Consider the following 14908-nt stretch of genomic DNA (forward strand, 5'->3'; position numbering starts at 1 on the left):
TCATGCCTGAGCCTTCTTCCTCAGAACGAATCCGTAATAATCAAACGCGCTCTCGCCACCCGACAACACATCCATCTCAAGATCCCACAGCCCCTCGGAATTCAACAGCGGCTTCATGAAGTGCGGCTGGCGGTAGGTGATGTAGAGAAACACGCCGTCGTCCTTGAGCGCGCGGTGGACCTCGCGCAGGTAGCGGCCGGTGTTGTCCCTGACGTCGGCGGGCGGCGACCAGGGCGAGCCGTGGATCATGGCGTCCATGGTGCCCTTGTCGAAGGCGACGTCGACGGAGCGGGTGGGCGCGGCGTCGGGCATGTCGCGGACGTCGGCCCAGCGCCACTCGATGCCGCCAAGGGGCTCGTGGCGAGCCTTCATGAGGTCGACGACGACCTGGGAGAAGTCGAGGCAGAGCTGGTTCTTGTAGCCGCGGGACGAGAGGTCGGCGGGAATCGTCTGTGAGTGTGAGCGGGATGACGTCCGGGGCGTGGGGAAAGAGACGTACGCTGTCGCCTGAGCCGAGGTGCATGATGCGCGGTGAGGTCTCGGGGCTTCGTTGTGTGAAGAGGTGTTTCTGGAAGTACGGCTCGAGGGCGGCGAAGGTGCGGAACCATTCGTGGGTTGGGTTGGAGCCGTCGGACTTTGTGTAGCGCTCGTTCCAGAACTCGGGGGTCGCGAGGGCCTCGGCCTCGCTGAGATCGGCGGACATTGTGGGTGTGTTTTTGAGGTTCGGTTCGAGGTTGATGAAAGTGAAGGTGAGTACAATAGTGAGGCTGAACGTGAGTGAGTATGAGTGCCGATGTGGATTGAGGATCTGTGGTGTGTGGCTGGTGAAGGTTGTGATGCCGCCGCGGGGCTTGGAAAATTCCGTCAAAGAAAAAAGGGAAGGGTCCGACGATGGTGGGGGCGGGGCGATGCCGCCCCCAATAACGACTCCACAGCGTGTCACACTCCAGACACACATCCAGGATACAGTGATCTTTGGCCTAAAGTTGAAGCTGATATTATGTCTTCCTTGATGCAATTCTGCATCCTGTTACTGCTCAGTTGTGTTTCATACCCTCTTCACATACTGAATCTGCGTATGTAACAATGTTTATAATTCGACAGATTAATTCAGCACAGCTGTGTTATCTACCGCTGCAACAATCTTCACGTTGACATACACGGGCTAGCCAAGATATGTGTTCTTCTCTACTCTATTATCCTCACTAAACTACCGTACTCCCTTAGCAGTTACCTACTACTACCTAGTATTTCTTCTTGCAGTCGTCCTTGGCACTCTTCTTCCCTTTTTCACCCTTCTCACCCTTCTCGCCCTTCTTATCCTCGTCCTTGTGCCAATCATGGTGGCCCTTGCCGCAATACGCACTACAGTCCGCCGAAGATGGAGCAGAACATTCCTTCAGTCGCTGTTCAACAGCAGAGAAGAGCTTCCTGAACTCCTCGACATCATTTACATCCCCACCATTGTTGGGAAACTTGCTGAACACGGCCGTCTTCAGATCAAGAACTCCATCTCCTGTAACGTGTTAGCTATGTCCCTCGCGTACAACAGAAGGAGCCCGCTTTAGTCACGTACCAACTTGGGTGACCCAATTGAGAGTCTCGGGGCAGATGCCACTCTGGGCAAACACCGGAACCTGGGCGTTGAGATCGGCAATAAACTTGTAGCCGGCAATATCAAGCTGCTGGCCCAGTCCGGCGAAACCACCAGCCTCCGACTCTGACACCGGCTGGATAGGGGCAACGGCGTTGGCGGCAGCGCGGACTCCCGCGATGACATTGTTGGCGACATTAAGCAGCTCCTGACCAGGTCCTCCGGTGTAGGCGTTGAGGGTGATGTCGAAGGACTGAAGACCTTGGAGGACTGGGGTCAGGACCTGCGTCAGCGCGCTGAGCTGTCGCTCATTCAGCGTGCCGGAGGAGGGCGCAGCAACAGCGCCAGCCGTGAACAGGACAACGGGAATGGAAAACTTCATGGTGGATTTGATAATGGTCGAAAACGAAGGATTGACAAGATCTGACGTGGAGCGATGGAATTGAAGTTTAGTTGAGTGTAAACGAGTACGGCTGAGGAATGAGAATGAGTGGTGATGGTTGTGAATGTTTGTATCAAGCGGAAGAGGCCGGCAGTATTTATCAGTCCTGGTATATGGCTTGGAATTCATCTGCCTTTGAGAATCTCGCTTTGACTGAGAACAACCTCAAAAGGTGTATCGTCGACGCTCTGATGGGTAGTCTATCCGACCACATTTACTGCTTACTATAGGCAACGAGAAAAAAGATGCAACTATGCCTCTGCGGCTTACAAGGATTGATTCAGGTGATGGTTTGCCCCGTAAGTCATGTTGTGCTCGCAGAGATGACTAGCGGGTTTCGCGAGGTTTGCTGACTAGACCTGACCAACACGTGGACTTTAGATGTTTATTTTATCACTTACGCCCTGCAAAATTGCAAACCGTCATCATCGCCATAATCAATATTGCTCAGAAACTGAATGTCCAGTACTAATGAACCTACCGGCAGTCAAAGTCAGAATCGACAAATGGAGAACAGTAAAACGCATCCGGTTAGTCTGGAGAACTAGCTGAGCTTAATTCCCAGAAACGCGATCGCCTCGTGGCTGCCTGACTACCCATTTGGGAACGAAACTGTTGGGCTCGAGCCTTCAGGTTCCGTCCTTTGTACGCCTTGACTGTGTTAGCCACGAGGGCACTGTTGGTTTAGGCTGGAATATTTCAGCACTACACAATTGCCGGGTCTCAATCCGTTGAAAGGACCCCTACTTTCTGACGCAGGAATAAAGTCTATCCACTAGAGTAAAGCCGAAACGTAGAAATTAGTTCGAGTGGGTGTTGTTGCCACGCAACCGCCGCTTCTTCTATTTCACGTATCTCGCCTGCTGTAGTCTCTTGGTTAGAAGAGACAAAATACTAATAAATCTATACCACGCTACGTCAAGGGAGACCGGCTCCATGTCGGATGTTTTCTGCTTGTACTGAGCGAGGTGACGCCGTGTGTAACACCAGTGCGGCGACGAAAGAACATGGGACAGTCACATGGCTGGCTTACTGGCTTCGTTTCCAACGCAAGAACCGACACTTTGTCCGCAGAACGACACTCTACTTTGGAAACAACTCAAGTAACCACTGAAAAACCGTAGTTCGCGCTATCATGTACGCATTAGAGAAAAGCTCGATGCTTGCTTGCTTGGTTACATTAGTGAATGGAAATCAGTTGTTCAGGACCTGTCTCCGCAGCTTATCGTCTATCGGCCTCAGCGGCGGCGGCGGCAGTTCGGATTGTTCTCCGACGATGGAGATGGCTTCATCCCATTGGCGAGGGGTGGAGCAGAGTGGAGGCTGGATGTGGTTAGTCAGCGGTCCCTGAGCCCCTCATTGAGGAAATGAGGGGTCGTGGAGGGGTCATGGAGGGGAAAAGAAGCATCTGGATCTGGCGACATCGTGATGTTTTACTGAAAGGCCATATGATAGATCTCTAAACCAAGCCAGTGGCTTCTCCACGCGTGGCAGTAGTCGTGCAACGCTGCAATGTCACATTCACGGTCTCACGCAAGACAAAAGAAGACAAGACGCTTAATTATTGACTTTCAATTGACAACTTTTCCTATCCGATTGTGCTCAATCCCGGCCATTGTCATGATGCCGGGCGCCATCCATCCTGTGACGTTTGAATTCCTCCTCACACCAACACCTTCTCTGTACTGTTGAGATATATGAATGTTTACTGCTGCGCCTTCTGGTGCTTCTCGACGAGAGGGCCCATGAAGGGCTGGAGGTAGTCGGCCTTGCCGAGGGGGACGCCCTCCTTGCGCAGGATGCTGTAGGCGGCCTGGATGTGGAAGAAGAAGTTGGGCATGCCGTAGGCGACGAGGTAGTCGCGGGCGGGGATCTGCATCTCGCCCTTGCCGAAGCCGAGGCCGAGGGGCACGAGGGCGTCGGTGCGGGCCTCGAACGTCTTTGGGTCGGCGGCCTTGACGAGGGCGAGCGTGTGCTCGACGCGGGCGCGCAGGTCGGCGACGCTGTCGAACTTGTTCTCAAAGGCCTCGGGGTCGGTGCCCTGGACGCGGGCGATGATCTTCATTGCGCTGTCGGTGGCGACGTGGTACTGGAACGTGAAGGGGAACATGTCCTCGGCCAGCTTGGCCTCGAGCAGCGTCTTGACGTCGATGCCCTTCTCGGCGGCGTAGGCCTCGGCCTTGTTGAGGAGGTTGAGCAGGGTGTTGAGGCCCGCGGTGAGGAGGGGGACGGAGGCGTCGTAGAGCGTGTAGGTCATTTTGGCGGTTTGAGGTGGGTATTGGGGTGTGGAAGAGGGTTGGTGTTGCTGTCGTTGATCGAAAGATGAAGAGGTCTTTGCTTGGAGGTGAACTGTCAAGCGGGAAGGAAATGGAGTCTCGGGTCACGGCAAAGGGTTTATATGTTTGTCCAACAAACGCTGGAAGCAGGCTCTGGAAAGCTGGAGCAGATACGGACACAGGATGCAACCTTCCACCTGTCCTCAAACTAGCGGTGGGAACCAGGAGGTGGTGATCGGGCGTTTCTGTCAAGTTCGACGGGCGGGTCTGGTTGACTAATGCGCCACTGCGGGTTGGACAGAGAGCAGAGAAAACAGGCAGAGAAGGAGGCATTGGATGGCCGTGGACAGACAAGGGAGGGAAACACTGGTTTCCGTGCTCACTCACTGGGCAGGTTGTGGCCCGTTGTTGGCGGCTGTTTGCTTCCAGCTGTTGTTCTCATTCGCATTTGCAAGCTTGCCCCCAGCCTGGTCCCTGCCTAAGGTAATGACTGAGGTATCTGAGGTACCTACCTGAGGTATGATCAAGCAGCGGCGCGAGGTACACTGAGACTTCCGACCGCGTCGTATCTCTGTCGTCGCTGCTGTGGTTCGACGGCCGGGGCAGCAAGTTGCTGCCGGGGAACACGAGCTCCCGGTGGGCGCTGACAAATGGGAAATACGCTGCTGTGGTGTCTCCTCCGCCGCTCGAGGTCCGAGTCGCGGCTGGCGGGGAATTCAACAATCAGCATTACAGGCGGCTCGGGCGGATTTGCATCCGAGCCTTTGCGGACCAGGTCAGATCCATGTTCCTTGTGTTATGTGGTGCGAATGGGGGAGCAGGGGTGTTCAATGGGGCTGCTAATCGATGCAGTCCACGATGTTGGCGATGGGCGTGGCTCCTCACCAAAGGGCAGAAGTTGTCGACGAGAACCGAGATGAACAGCGATTAATGCACCAACACGCCATCCCAGGGGTAAATCTGGGGTCGACAGTTGACAGAGATTGAGTTCGCGGGCTGGGAAGGGTTGATCTCCTGTCAACCGTCAACATGGCCAATCGGCCACTGCCGTCGCCGCTGCCCCAGAAGCTTAAATGGACGAACTGAGAGGGCTTTGGGGGCAGATTTCGGAGGAATTGTCCATTCGTCATGCTGTAGGGCGATTGCGTGCTATCTTCCTGGCGTGATGTGGTTGATTACTGAGCGCAAAGAGGCATGGTTGCGGGTGTTCCTAACACTACCTTAAGCATAGATAGTGCAGTGCGGGGGAGGAGACAGGTACCTCTCAGTCTTGGCGGTACCATTTGATCATCTCTCTGTTCTTCTTTTCCTTATTTTTACGCATTCACATCTGCATCGTGTCCGAGACAAGCAAACGATAAGACGAGAGATGATGCTTTGTAATGATCCAATGCTGACCAATGCTACGAAATCAACAGCTGCGCGGTTCTGTCTGCGTCGTGGATGCACCCCCGAATCCACCTGAGTGCGGCTAGGCCATCCTCCGGCAAGGTCCCCGGCACGGCCCGGTGTCCTCGGGAGACACCCCCGTGGACCATGAGGCCGTCTACATTGGTCTATGAGGTTTTCTTGTATTTGTAAGCTTCCCATTACCTCTCTCGCCTAAAGGACAGCGCACCGCGTCTGTCGTGCCGTCTCACCGGCCGTGTCAATACTCCGCAGCATGCATCACCGAGACACGCGTTTGCTGACGAGTCTGTCGTTGATGCTGGTAATCAATGGACAAGACAGCATTTCCCAATCATTACCTCAATGTCGAGCAATGCATGTCACTTCATCCTGTCAACTAACATACGGATTGGCCAGATGGTATGTAAATTAATGTCTCGTGGCTATGTATTTACAGGTGAAGGTAAAGTAGCCAATTAGCACTGGCTCTCAACAGCAACAACCTCGCTGACACCGGTCTCGATGCCCTCGCCGGCGCTCTCGACTCTGACAAACTGTGCAGATCCGGCAAACGTCGCCTTGGTCTCGAAGCCGGTCTTGTCGACGCCAACCTTCTCGACCAACAAGTCCTCGGCGTCGCCCGCAAACACGGTCCACTTCTTGTTCTCCGTCGCGCCGTTCCAGCTCATGTACACCTCCGTCTGGTTGCCGGCGCTGCACGCGAACGCCTTGGGCGCGTAGTACGGCTTGCCCACCCACGGGAACCTGTAGTTGCGGTAGCTCTGCACGAGCCGGTCCTCGCCGAACTGCGCCGTGAAGACGCACTCGCCCTCCGCGTTGAACTCCTTGATCTTGGGCACGCTGCCGTAGCCCATCACCACGTGCCCGCTGCCGTCGTTGAGCACCTGCACGTTGCCCTGCGACACGGCGAAGATGGTGTCGTCCTTGTCGATGAACTCCTGCGTCAGCGTCGCCTCCCACGTCGCCGTGTTGACCGTCAGGAGGATGCCCGACGTCTCGTTGACGCCCGACTCCACCGCGCTGTTGTCGTTGTTGAAGAGCGAGATGAGCGTCGTGCCGTTGCCCTCGGCGTGGATGCGCGCGTCGTGCTGGTAGCAGAAGGACAGGCCGTTCTTCAAAGCAAAGGAGCCACCCGTGCGACCCTGGGCTTTCTGTTAGTATCTTTTGCTTTTCGCTGAATCATCGAAGGAAGAAACTCACGTTCAGGGTCCACTCGACCGAGCCGTCCTTGGCAATCTTGAAGATGGAGCAGTAGTGGCGAGAGGAGATGAGGAATCCGCCGTCGGCGAACCTCTCGATCGAGTTGATGTGGAACGGTCCCCAAGGCTCAGACGAGTTGAAGCCCATGTCTCCGAGCGGGTAGACTTCAGCAGAGTCGGCAAGGGGAATCTCGTCCAGGTGGTCGAGGTGGTTCCACTGGAACAGGATGTCGCTAGTCTTGACGTCAACCTCGAAGAAGAAGGAGTCGGCGATCCATCCGTCGACGGGGCCGCCCACGGAGGTCAGGTCGGTCTGCGTGACGTTGATGGCCGGGATGAACATGGTGCCCTCGGGCGTGATGAGGTCCTCGTGCATGTCGATCCAGCTTCCGTTCGCCATGCCGGACGAGTCCCAGCCACCAAACGTCTGCAGGTTCAGGTCGTCCCGGTTCTGGGGCAGCGTGACGTTGATGATGTTCTTGTACGTCTGGTCGAAGATGAAGATGGCGCCGTAGCCCCAGCCAAAGGGCTCCGGGAAGGTTATGCCCGTCATGTACGTGAGCACCGGCTCGCCGTCCAGGTACTGCGCCCGGTAGGCGGAGATATCGCCGTACGCGCCCTCCCAGATCAGCTCGTTCTCGTTGCTCATGATGAAGACGGAGTAGTTGTGGGCGCCGGAGCCCGACTGGTCGAAGAACAGGTGGCCGTCGGCGATCTCTCCGGTCTGCGTGATCTTGAGCGAGGGAGGCTGGAGAGAGGGCTCGGACCGGTAGGTCTGCCAGGGCCAGACGGTGGTGTTCTGCGCAGCGACCACGCGGCCGAGGCCGAGGAGAGCGGTAGCTCTGGCGAAGGAGGTGAGACGCGCCATGGTTGTCAACAGGCTGGTGAACGATTGTCAGGTGGAGGAAAGCCTGGAGGGGAGGAGAACGAAATCCCACGAGAGAGCGCGACGACCCAGCATTTTGTATCGTTCATCCCGACGTTGCAGTCATCGTCGTGGTTCCCGACATCGGCAAACTAAACACAGGTTCATCCAAAAAATTTCATCGTCGTTGCCATGGGTTTGGGCCTCCCTCGGCATTTGGCCCTCTGTTTCCACCATTTTCCGTGAGTGTTTCCACACCACAAACGAATGAGATCAGGCATTCTTCCAAGGAACCCGTGTGCCTCCCTGGACGATCGGTGTGGCGCGTCTCCATATCTTTACATCTGATAAGATGAGATTGATAACTTTTGACCATCAATTGCCGCAAACTGCCGTGATGTGGAGGATCGACCTGCATACGTCGTTACATCGCCCGAGCCAATGTTGATTAGCCTCCACATCGTGCGCTGAAGAAGCTCCGCAATGCCCCGAGCCGTGCTCGTACGGCAATCGGTTGTTGACGACGGGCCTCCCGGCCGGCCGAGTGCCGTATGCCGCACGGCATACGATACTGAAGATTGGTCGGAGTTTGCCCGATTGCGGGAAGTGGGAGCAGAGTGGTGGTGGATACTGTTACTTCACCACTCAATAAAACGGCTCACCTGTGTGCCGATGTGACCAAGTTCTTGCTTGCAGGCCGCCTCGAAGGCTCATTAGTCGCCAACATATGTTGTGGCAATGATGCTGGTGCTCAGTTGCGTTGAGCTTCATCTCTCCTGATGGATTGTGGTTCATGTGCTCAACAAAGTCGTCTTTCGCTTGCGAGATTGGAACCTCTGCGTCTGCCCAAAACACGCAACTTCATCCGTCGTCACCTCGCTGAAGTTGTCTTGGTGTTCTTGCTGCGCCCATACACACATGATGACGAGCGTCAAGTGAAGTCGCGAAAGCTTCGACTCGTGTCACTCAGATGCCTCGCCAGAGAGTCATGCATCTTCACCGTTGACGGACGATACTGTCAAAGACTCGCACTTGGCTCGAGAGCGGCCACTTTGCCAAGTGCTCCGGAGGGTCGACGTCAGGGACGGACCGGCTCCGATCCAATTTGGACTGAATGGAGCATCAACACGGGTTTCTCGGGGCGATACGCAAATGGAAGGGGTTCCAGACAATCTGACCAACCAGAACACTGGCCCCCAAGACACCTCCACCTGCGAACCGGGGCAAAACCGAGGTCATATATGGAGCCTAAGATCCCTGCCAAGGTCTTATTCATGATGCGTCCGATGCTTTGCTGCGAGAGTCACTCTCCCAGGCAGCTGGAGTGATGTAATGACACTGCTTGTCTTCAGATGTAATGGTGATTTCCGTAGTAACGGTTATCGATTCGGTCGATGACTCGCTGATGGAGGTGGACGGCCGATTCGACGAGCCGCTCAGACTGCCCATGATGCTGGCCAACACACGGCTCGCCTCGGATGGCATCGGCTTCGCGAGCCTCTCCGAGTCGCGCTGTGCTTTGCTCGCTCGCCGATCTTTCGGCGGCCCACCTCCGATTGTGGGGGGCGGCTCAGTGTCCGTCCGGGCTCGTCGGAGGCGGCGCATGATTCCCTTTGCACCGAGGTGCTCAACGTCTCGACTCTGGGTGTTCCTGATCTCGAGATAGTGTTCGCGGTCTTGCTCGACGTGGCCTCCAAAGGCGAAGATGCGGCCAAAGAGCCCGGGGAACAGGCGGTGCATCATCAGTCGTATCGATGGCAGGCTCGTCACCGTGATGCTCGTGGCCACCTCCACCCCTGTCCATATCATGAGGTCGACGTAATCCCACGTGATGTTGACCGAGTCCCCGTACAAGATGTTGAATCGGAGACGTAAACAACTTGCGATGACGATGATGACGCCAAGGCTGAACATGGAGATGATGGCAATCTTGCGCCGGGGCGTGGACTTCACCTTGACGACCAGCGGCATGGGCATGACGAGGATGATCGTGTCGAGAGCGATGCTGACGGCGCTTGTGGCCCATGATAGGATGTTCAAGTCTAGGCATTTGACCGGTTCCTTGAAGTCGCCTTTCCAACCTTCCCAGTTATATGAAATCGGTCTGCACTGGACGATCGCGAGTATCACCCACAGCGTCGTACTCGTGATGACAATGGCTAACATGGCGTAGCACAACCGACAGAAGCGCTCGTAGGGGAAGAGCCTGAGGTAGAAACACAGAATCGAGATCTTGGTCAGCCCAAGGAGCAAGAGGTATATCGGAGCGTCAATGTAGAATAGCTTGACGCAGTGTCAGCGCTTTGAATACCCTGTCAAGTGCGACTTTGCATGGTCACCTTCAGCGCCCAAGTGAGCGTATCCGCATCGGCCCACCAGATGTCTGTCCCAAATGCTTTTTGGAATACTTTGTACTCGTCAGCTAGTCCATCTACGGCAAAGGTCTTACTGACTATGGTGGCCAGTTGCAAACCAGCCAATATACAGAATGTAGGTGATGGTGATGACCCAATCGTCCGAGCCGAATCTGCGAATAACCCAAGATTTCGAGTACAGCCGCGCCGCAACGCAGAGCATGGTGAAGAGATGGATCGGGAGAAAGGGCCACACGTCTCCCTTCCGGTCGCGGCGAGGCTTGTCGCACATTGTGTCCCATTCTCGCAATGATTCTACGACATCGTCAGAAACCGGCCACTTTTAGGGTCGGGCGAGACAGACCAAACGTGGACAGTCGAGGGCAGGACTTGGCCAAGCATTGCGTCACGGCAAGGTCGAAATCGGCGTCTTGACAGATGCATTGTGAATTGTCCCATGAACCGCACATGGATGGAATCGCCCTACTCCAGCAAGCGATCTTGAAGGAGTTGCTCCGTTAGCGAGGTTTGGCGGTCGATGTTTTGCAGCCACACATACCGCGCAGTCAGGCATCCGGCTGTCTCGAGCCGACAGGTCGACTTCTCCGCGACACCCTGCGAATAACATCGCAAGAACGAGAGACGCTGTCAATGAGGTAAGTAGCCTCATCATCAGCACCAAGCGAAGAGATCGCTTCGATCCTACAGAGCAAGCGAGTCGCGAAATGTTCTTGTCATGAAGACTTTCAAAACCACCCTGTTCTAGTTCTCACTGCCGACGACGACCTACAAGTCCGAAACGGTGCGAAAGATGGGGGAGAAAAAGCAAAAGACGCAATGACTCGTAAGGACGGCCATGATTGCGCGGAGAAGCTGGCGAACTCTATTCAAGATAGAGTGCTGGCTAGTGAGGTAAATTTGGATCCGTGGTCTTTGGGCAGGCCGTGCCATCCTTCAAGATGTTTCGCCTGCTGGGGGAACATCTGTGCGGACGCAATGCTAGATGCACGGCCGAGAGTCAATTACCAGCCATAAAAGACTTAACGGCCACTTTTGGCATGCTCAGGGCTCAAATTCTCCGCACGCACCCCGGTTGCTTGAAGTCAACGGCCGGGGACTTGCGGACATGGGAGCCTGTCAAAAGCCTCGCTCTCATTTCCAGACGGGGAGCAGAAAATCTCCGGTGCCTTGGGCTCGGGGAATATCGTTCCTGGAGGCACGCGTGCTGCCCTGGCACTGGCACAATACATGGATCACATAAAGCTTCAATGGGTTTGAGAACTAATACATACAATTCGGGCTTGGCCGTTGCTTTTATTTACATACAAAATAAGTCAAAAATGACAAGCTATAGTAACAGGAAGATATTTGTTTGGTCCAATTAGATATGGTGGGCGCGACGGAAGCGCCGGAGGCGCTGGAGCTGTCTCTCGGCGCGCTTGGCGGAGCGCTTGCAGCCGGCCTTGCCGGTGTTGCCGGAGCCGGAGCTGCCGGAACCAGTGTTGCTGGAGCCGGATCCAGAACCGGAGCCCGAGCCGGAGCCCGAGCCGGAGCCCGAGCCGGAGCTGGAGGTAGCACCACCCAGAATCTGAGCGGCGGCGTGCTCGGCGGCGACCATGACAATGGCCTGGGTGTTGCCGGTGGGCAGGTCGGGGTGGATGGAAGCGTCGACGACGTACAGGTTGTCGGTGCCCCAGACCTTGGTGTTGGTGTCGACAACGGAGTTGCCGTCGTTCTCGGCACCCATGACGGCGGTGCCGACGTAGTGGCTGCCGGTGGTGTGCTCAGAGATGAGGCTGGCAGCGGTGGCGTTGCCGGAGATGGTCAGGGTGCTGTTGGACTTGGAGGCGTAGTCGATGAGCTGCTGCATGAAGGAGGTGATGGCGTCCTTGTCGGCGTCGGTGGTCAGGTAGGGCTCGGTGGTGAACTTGGTGGAGCCGTCGGCGGAGATGCCGAGCTCACCGACAGAGGTCAGACCGTGGGTGAGGTAGACCTTGGCCTTGACGGTGTCGTTGCTGGGAGAGTTGACGGTGCCCTGGACGTAGCGCTTCTTGCCGTCAGAGCCCTCGACGCTGGTCCAGAAGTTGAGACGCTGGCCGGCCTGGGCGAGGACACCAGAGCCCTTGGCGAAAAGGTCAATGTCGGTCTCATCGGGAGCAGTGAAGGCAGTGCTGGCGAGAGAGTTGAGAGTGGACTTGGTCTTGAAGGTGACGGTGAAGATGGGGTGGTCCTTGACGTTCTTGCCGACGGGGAGGTCGATCCAGAGGGCCTCGGAGGGGAGAGTGACTTGGGTAGAGCCGCTCTTGACGGTCTGGATCTGCTCCTTGGGGCCGATACCGCTGTTGAACAGGATGCGAGGGGTGGACAGAGCACCAGCAGAGAGGATGGCGGCACCACCGGCGTTCAGGTTGATGATCTGGCGGGAGTTGGTGCCAGTCTCGATCTCGACACCGGAGATGTGGGTGCCGTTGCGGACAGCGCGGATGACCTTGGCGTTGAGCTGGAGCTTGAAGTTGGGCAGAGCCTGGGCGAGGGGAAGGTAGTCCTTGACGGGGCCACCACGCAGACCGTCCTCGATCAACCAGGGAGGGTGGGTGAAGACGGCCTCCTTCTTGTCGGGCTCGGCGAGAGCATCAACCTCGGAGAATCCGTTGCCGGCGAGCCACTGGGACATGACGTCGTAGGCACCCTGGTCGTAACGCTTGCCGTCCTTGGAGGCGAGGATGGTACCGGGGGTGCGCTCGTAGAGCTTGTTGGCAGAGGACTCGACGTCAGACCACTTCCAGCCGGTAGGCCACTTGTCGTCGAAGTCGTGGGCAGGGGGCTTAACCCACATCATGGCGTTGACCATGGTAGAGCCGCCCAGAATGCAGCCAGCCATGCTGGCGGTGTCGGTGCAGTACTCGCTGGTCTCCTTGGCGGAAGAGAGGTAGTAGCCCATGGCGGGGACATCGTACTGGGTGACGGTGCTGTTCCAGTCGACGGTGGCCTTGCCTCCGGTGGAAGCAAGAGAGGCGCCACCACGCTCGAGAAGAAGGACGCTCTTTCCAGACTCAGCAAGGCGCTCAGCAACGATCAGACCAGCAGCACCACCGCCGGCGACGATGTAGTCGTAGGTAGCGTTGGAGATGGTAGTGGTGATGTTGGCCGGGGTAGCAGGGGTGGTTCCGTTGCCGCCGGTGCCGGGGGAGGTGACGGCGTCGGAGGCCTTGGCGGCCCAGGTGGCGTAGTCGGCAGACTTGGCGTCCGCGAGGTTAGCACCGAAGAGACCGAAGCCGGCGCCGTGGTAGTTCAGGGCGACGGAGGAGCTGGTGGTGTCGGTGAGAGCGGTGGTGCTGTAAGCCCAGCCGAAGGTGGTGGTGTCGGCGGTGCCGGTGAAAGAGGTGGTGTCGCCAGTGATGCAGCCCTCGCACAGGAAGGTGTAAGTGAAGGCGGTCTCGTTGACGGAGATACCGGACTCGATGGGCTTCAGGGTGATGCTAGAGTCGGTGACAACCTCGGGGTTGGTGTATCCGGAGGCCTTGCGGAGCGAGGTCTGGACGGACTTTCCGTTGGGCCAGGCGACGACCAGGAGCTTGTTGGTCATGGGACCGCCGAGCGAGACAGCAGCATAGCCGGCGGTGATGGGGGCGGTGATCTGACCGATGAAGTCCTTGCCGACGGTTGAGGGAAGGGCAACGCCAAAGGAGAAGCCGGTCGTTTCGGTGTAGCGCTGGAACTTGATCTCGGTGGCAGTGTCGGTGTAGGCAGTGGTCTGCTGGGCCGTGGCGGCAGCAGCCAACAGTCCCGTGGCGAGGAGGGACTTGAACATGATGAAGGATTGTATTGGTGTCGTTGGTTGAAAGAGAGTGTGAGTGTTGTTGTGTAAGTCGTCGTTGAAAGTTGTGATGAAGAAATGAATGGCACACGAGAGTGTCAAAGAGAGAGTACACCCGTCACAGAGGGCAGAAGAAAGACAGCAGCAACCAGCGCAAAAAAAGAGAGAAACGAAGTTTGTAGCAACGATGAGCAGAGAGAGCAAACTCAGACGGTGTTGGGGCCGGATTAGGTCGCAGTATTATATCTATCGTGATCCATGGTGAACCCCTGGCTGGCAAAGACCCAAATTGGGACTCACTACGACGGCCATGCACCCGCGTCCCTGGTTGTCAGCCCCATCGAGGGGCCAACAATCTGAGATCCATGATGATCCATCCAAGGACGTTGGCACTGTCGGGTTCCGGCAACGTGGATAGTGGCGCATCGTGGGACGATGATGGCGGTTGTGATTCGGGCATTGCACGAATAGGGGAACGCACAATAGTAAGTCGAGTCAGTTAGATGAAAGGTGAGGGTCTGTCGGGTGACGTCCGTCCGGAGGGGACCCCGGGACAGAGTCCAGAGCCCGGCCGAGCTAGGCAAGCAGTGCCGACATTGGGCCCGGTACTCAGAGGCCTGTCGAGGGTGTGAGCGTGGTGATGGCTTGCGAAGGGATGGAATGGCATGCGGTGGTAGGGAAGTTTCCCTCGGAAAGGCATGGGTTCATCGGTCAGCCAACAGCATCGTGGGCAGGCAAGGCGCTTCGGTGGATTTTTCACGCAATTTTGCGCTCCCGTTGTTGATGATGGTCTAGGTGCTTGACGGCGGATATATTAATCGGACAGGGTTGTGTCGACATGCGAAACGCCAGGAAACGAACGGTCGTCCGAAGTTAATAAACTCAGCCCAACGTCACTGGCTGCCGCAGGGGCCAGTGTGGAGAGCTTGTTCATCCGAGGACCAAAAACAG

At 56.6% G+C, this 14908-nt stretch overlaps 6 protein-coding genes across 6 annotated transcripts; all 6 read right to left on the reverse strand.

Annotated features, from left to right (window-relative positions):
• Positions 1-703, reverse strand: GCG54_00013103 (uncharacterized protein; the record flags this gene model as incomplete). Its single annotated transcript, XM_045412963.1, has 2 exons — positions 1-450; positions 500-703. 2 exons carry the CDS (start codon positions 701-703, stop codon positions 1-3), a joined length of 654 nt encoding a protein of 217 aa, XP_045256744.1.
• A 541-nt stretch (positions 704-1244) lies between these two features.
• GCG54_00013104 (uncharacterized protein) lies at positions 1245-1976 on the reverse strand (the record flags this gene model as incomplete). The annotated part of the gene is made up of 2 exons (XM_045412964.1): positions 1245-1516; positions 1577-1976. 2 exons carry the CDS (start codon positions 1974-1976, stop codon positions 1245-1247), a joined length of 672 nt encoding a protein of 223 aa, XP_045256745.1.
• Positions 1977-3741: 1765 nt separating this feature from the next.
• Positions 3742-4293, reverse strand: GCG54_00013105 (uncharacterized protein; the record flags this gene model as incomplete). Its single annotated transcript, XM_045412965.1, has 1 exon — positions 3742-4293. The coding sequence occupies one exon, from the start codon at positions 4291-4293 to the stop codon at positions 3742-3744; it is 552 nt and encodes a 183-aa protein (XP_045256746.1).
• A 1884-nt stretch (positions 4294-6177) lies between these two features.
• Positions 6178-7789, reverse strand: GCG54_00013106 (uncharacterized protein; the record flags this gene model as incomplete). The annotated part of the gene is made up of 2 exons (XM_045412966.1): positions 6178-6873; positions 6923-7789. 2 exons carry the CDS (start codon positions 7787-7789, stop codon positions 6178-6180), a joined length of 1563 nt encoding a protein of 520 aa, XP_045256747.1.
• Positions 7790-9058: 1269 nt separating this feature from the next.
• On the reverse strand, positions 9059-10432 carry GCG54_00013107 (uncharacterized protein; the record flags this gene model as incomplete). Its single annotated transcript, XM_045412967.1, has 3 exons — positions 9059-10069; positions 10126-10217; positions 10240-10432. 3 exons carry the CDS (start codon positions 10430-10432, stop codon positions 9059-9061), a joined length of 1296 nt encoding a protein of 431 aa, XP_045256748.1.
• A 1089-nt stretch (positions 10433-11521) lies between these two features.
• Positions 11522-13951, reverse strand: GCG54_00013108 (Cellobiose dehydrogenase; the record flags this gene model as incomplete). The annotated part of the gene is made up of 1 exon (XM_045412968.1): positions 11522-13951. One exon carries the CDS (start codon positions 13949-13951, stop codon positions 11522-11524), a length of 2430 nt encoding a protein of 809 aa, XP_045256749.1.
• Between the last annotated feature and the right edge of the window lie 957 nt (positions 13952-14908).

Source organism: Colletotrichum gloeosporioides (genome assembly GCF_011800055.1).
Source record: "Colletotrichum gloeosporioides strain Lc1 chromosome Unknown consensus_112, whole genome shotgun sequence".
NCBI classification, from domain to species: Eukaryota; Fungi; Ascomycota; class Sordariomycetes; order Glomerellales; family Glomerellaceae; genus Colletotrichum; species Colletotrichum gloeosporioides.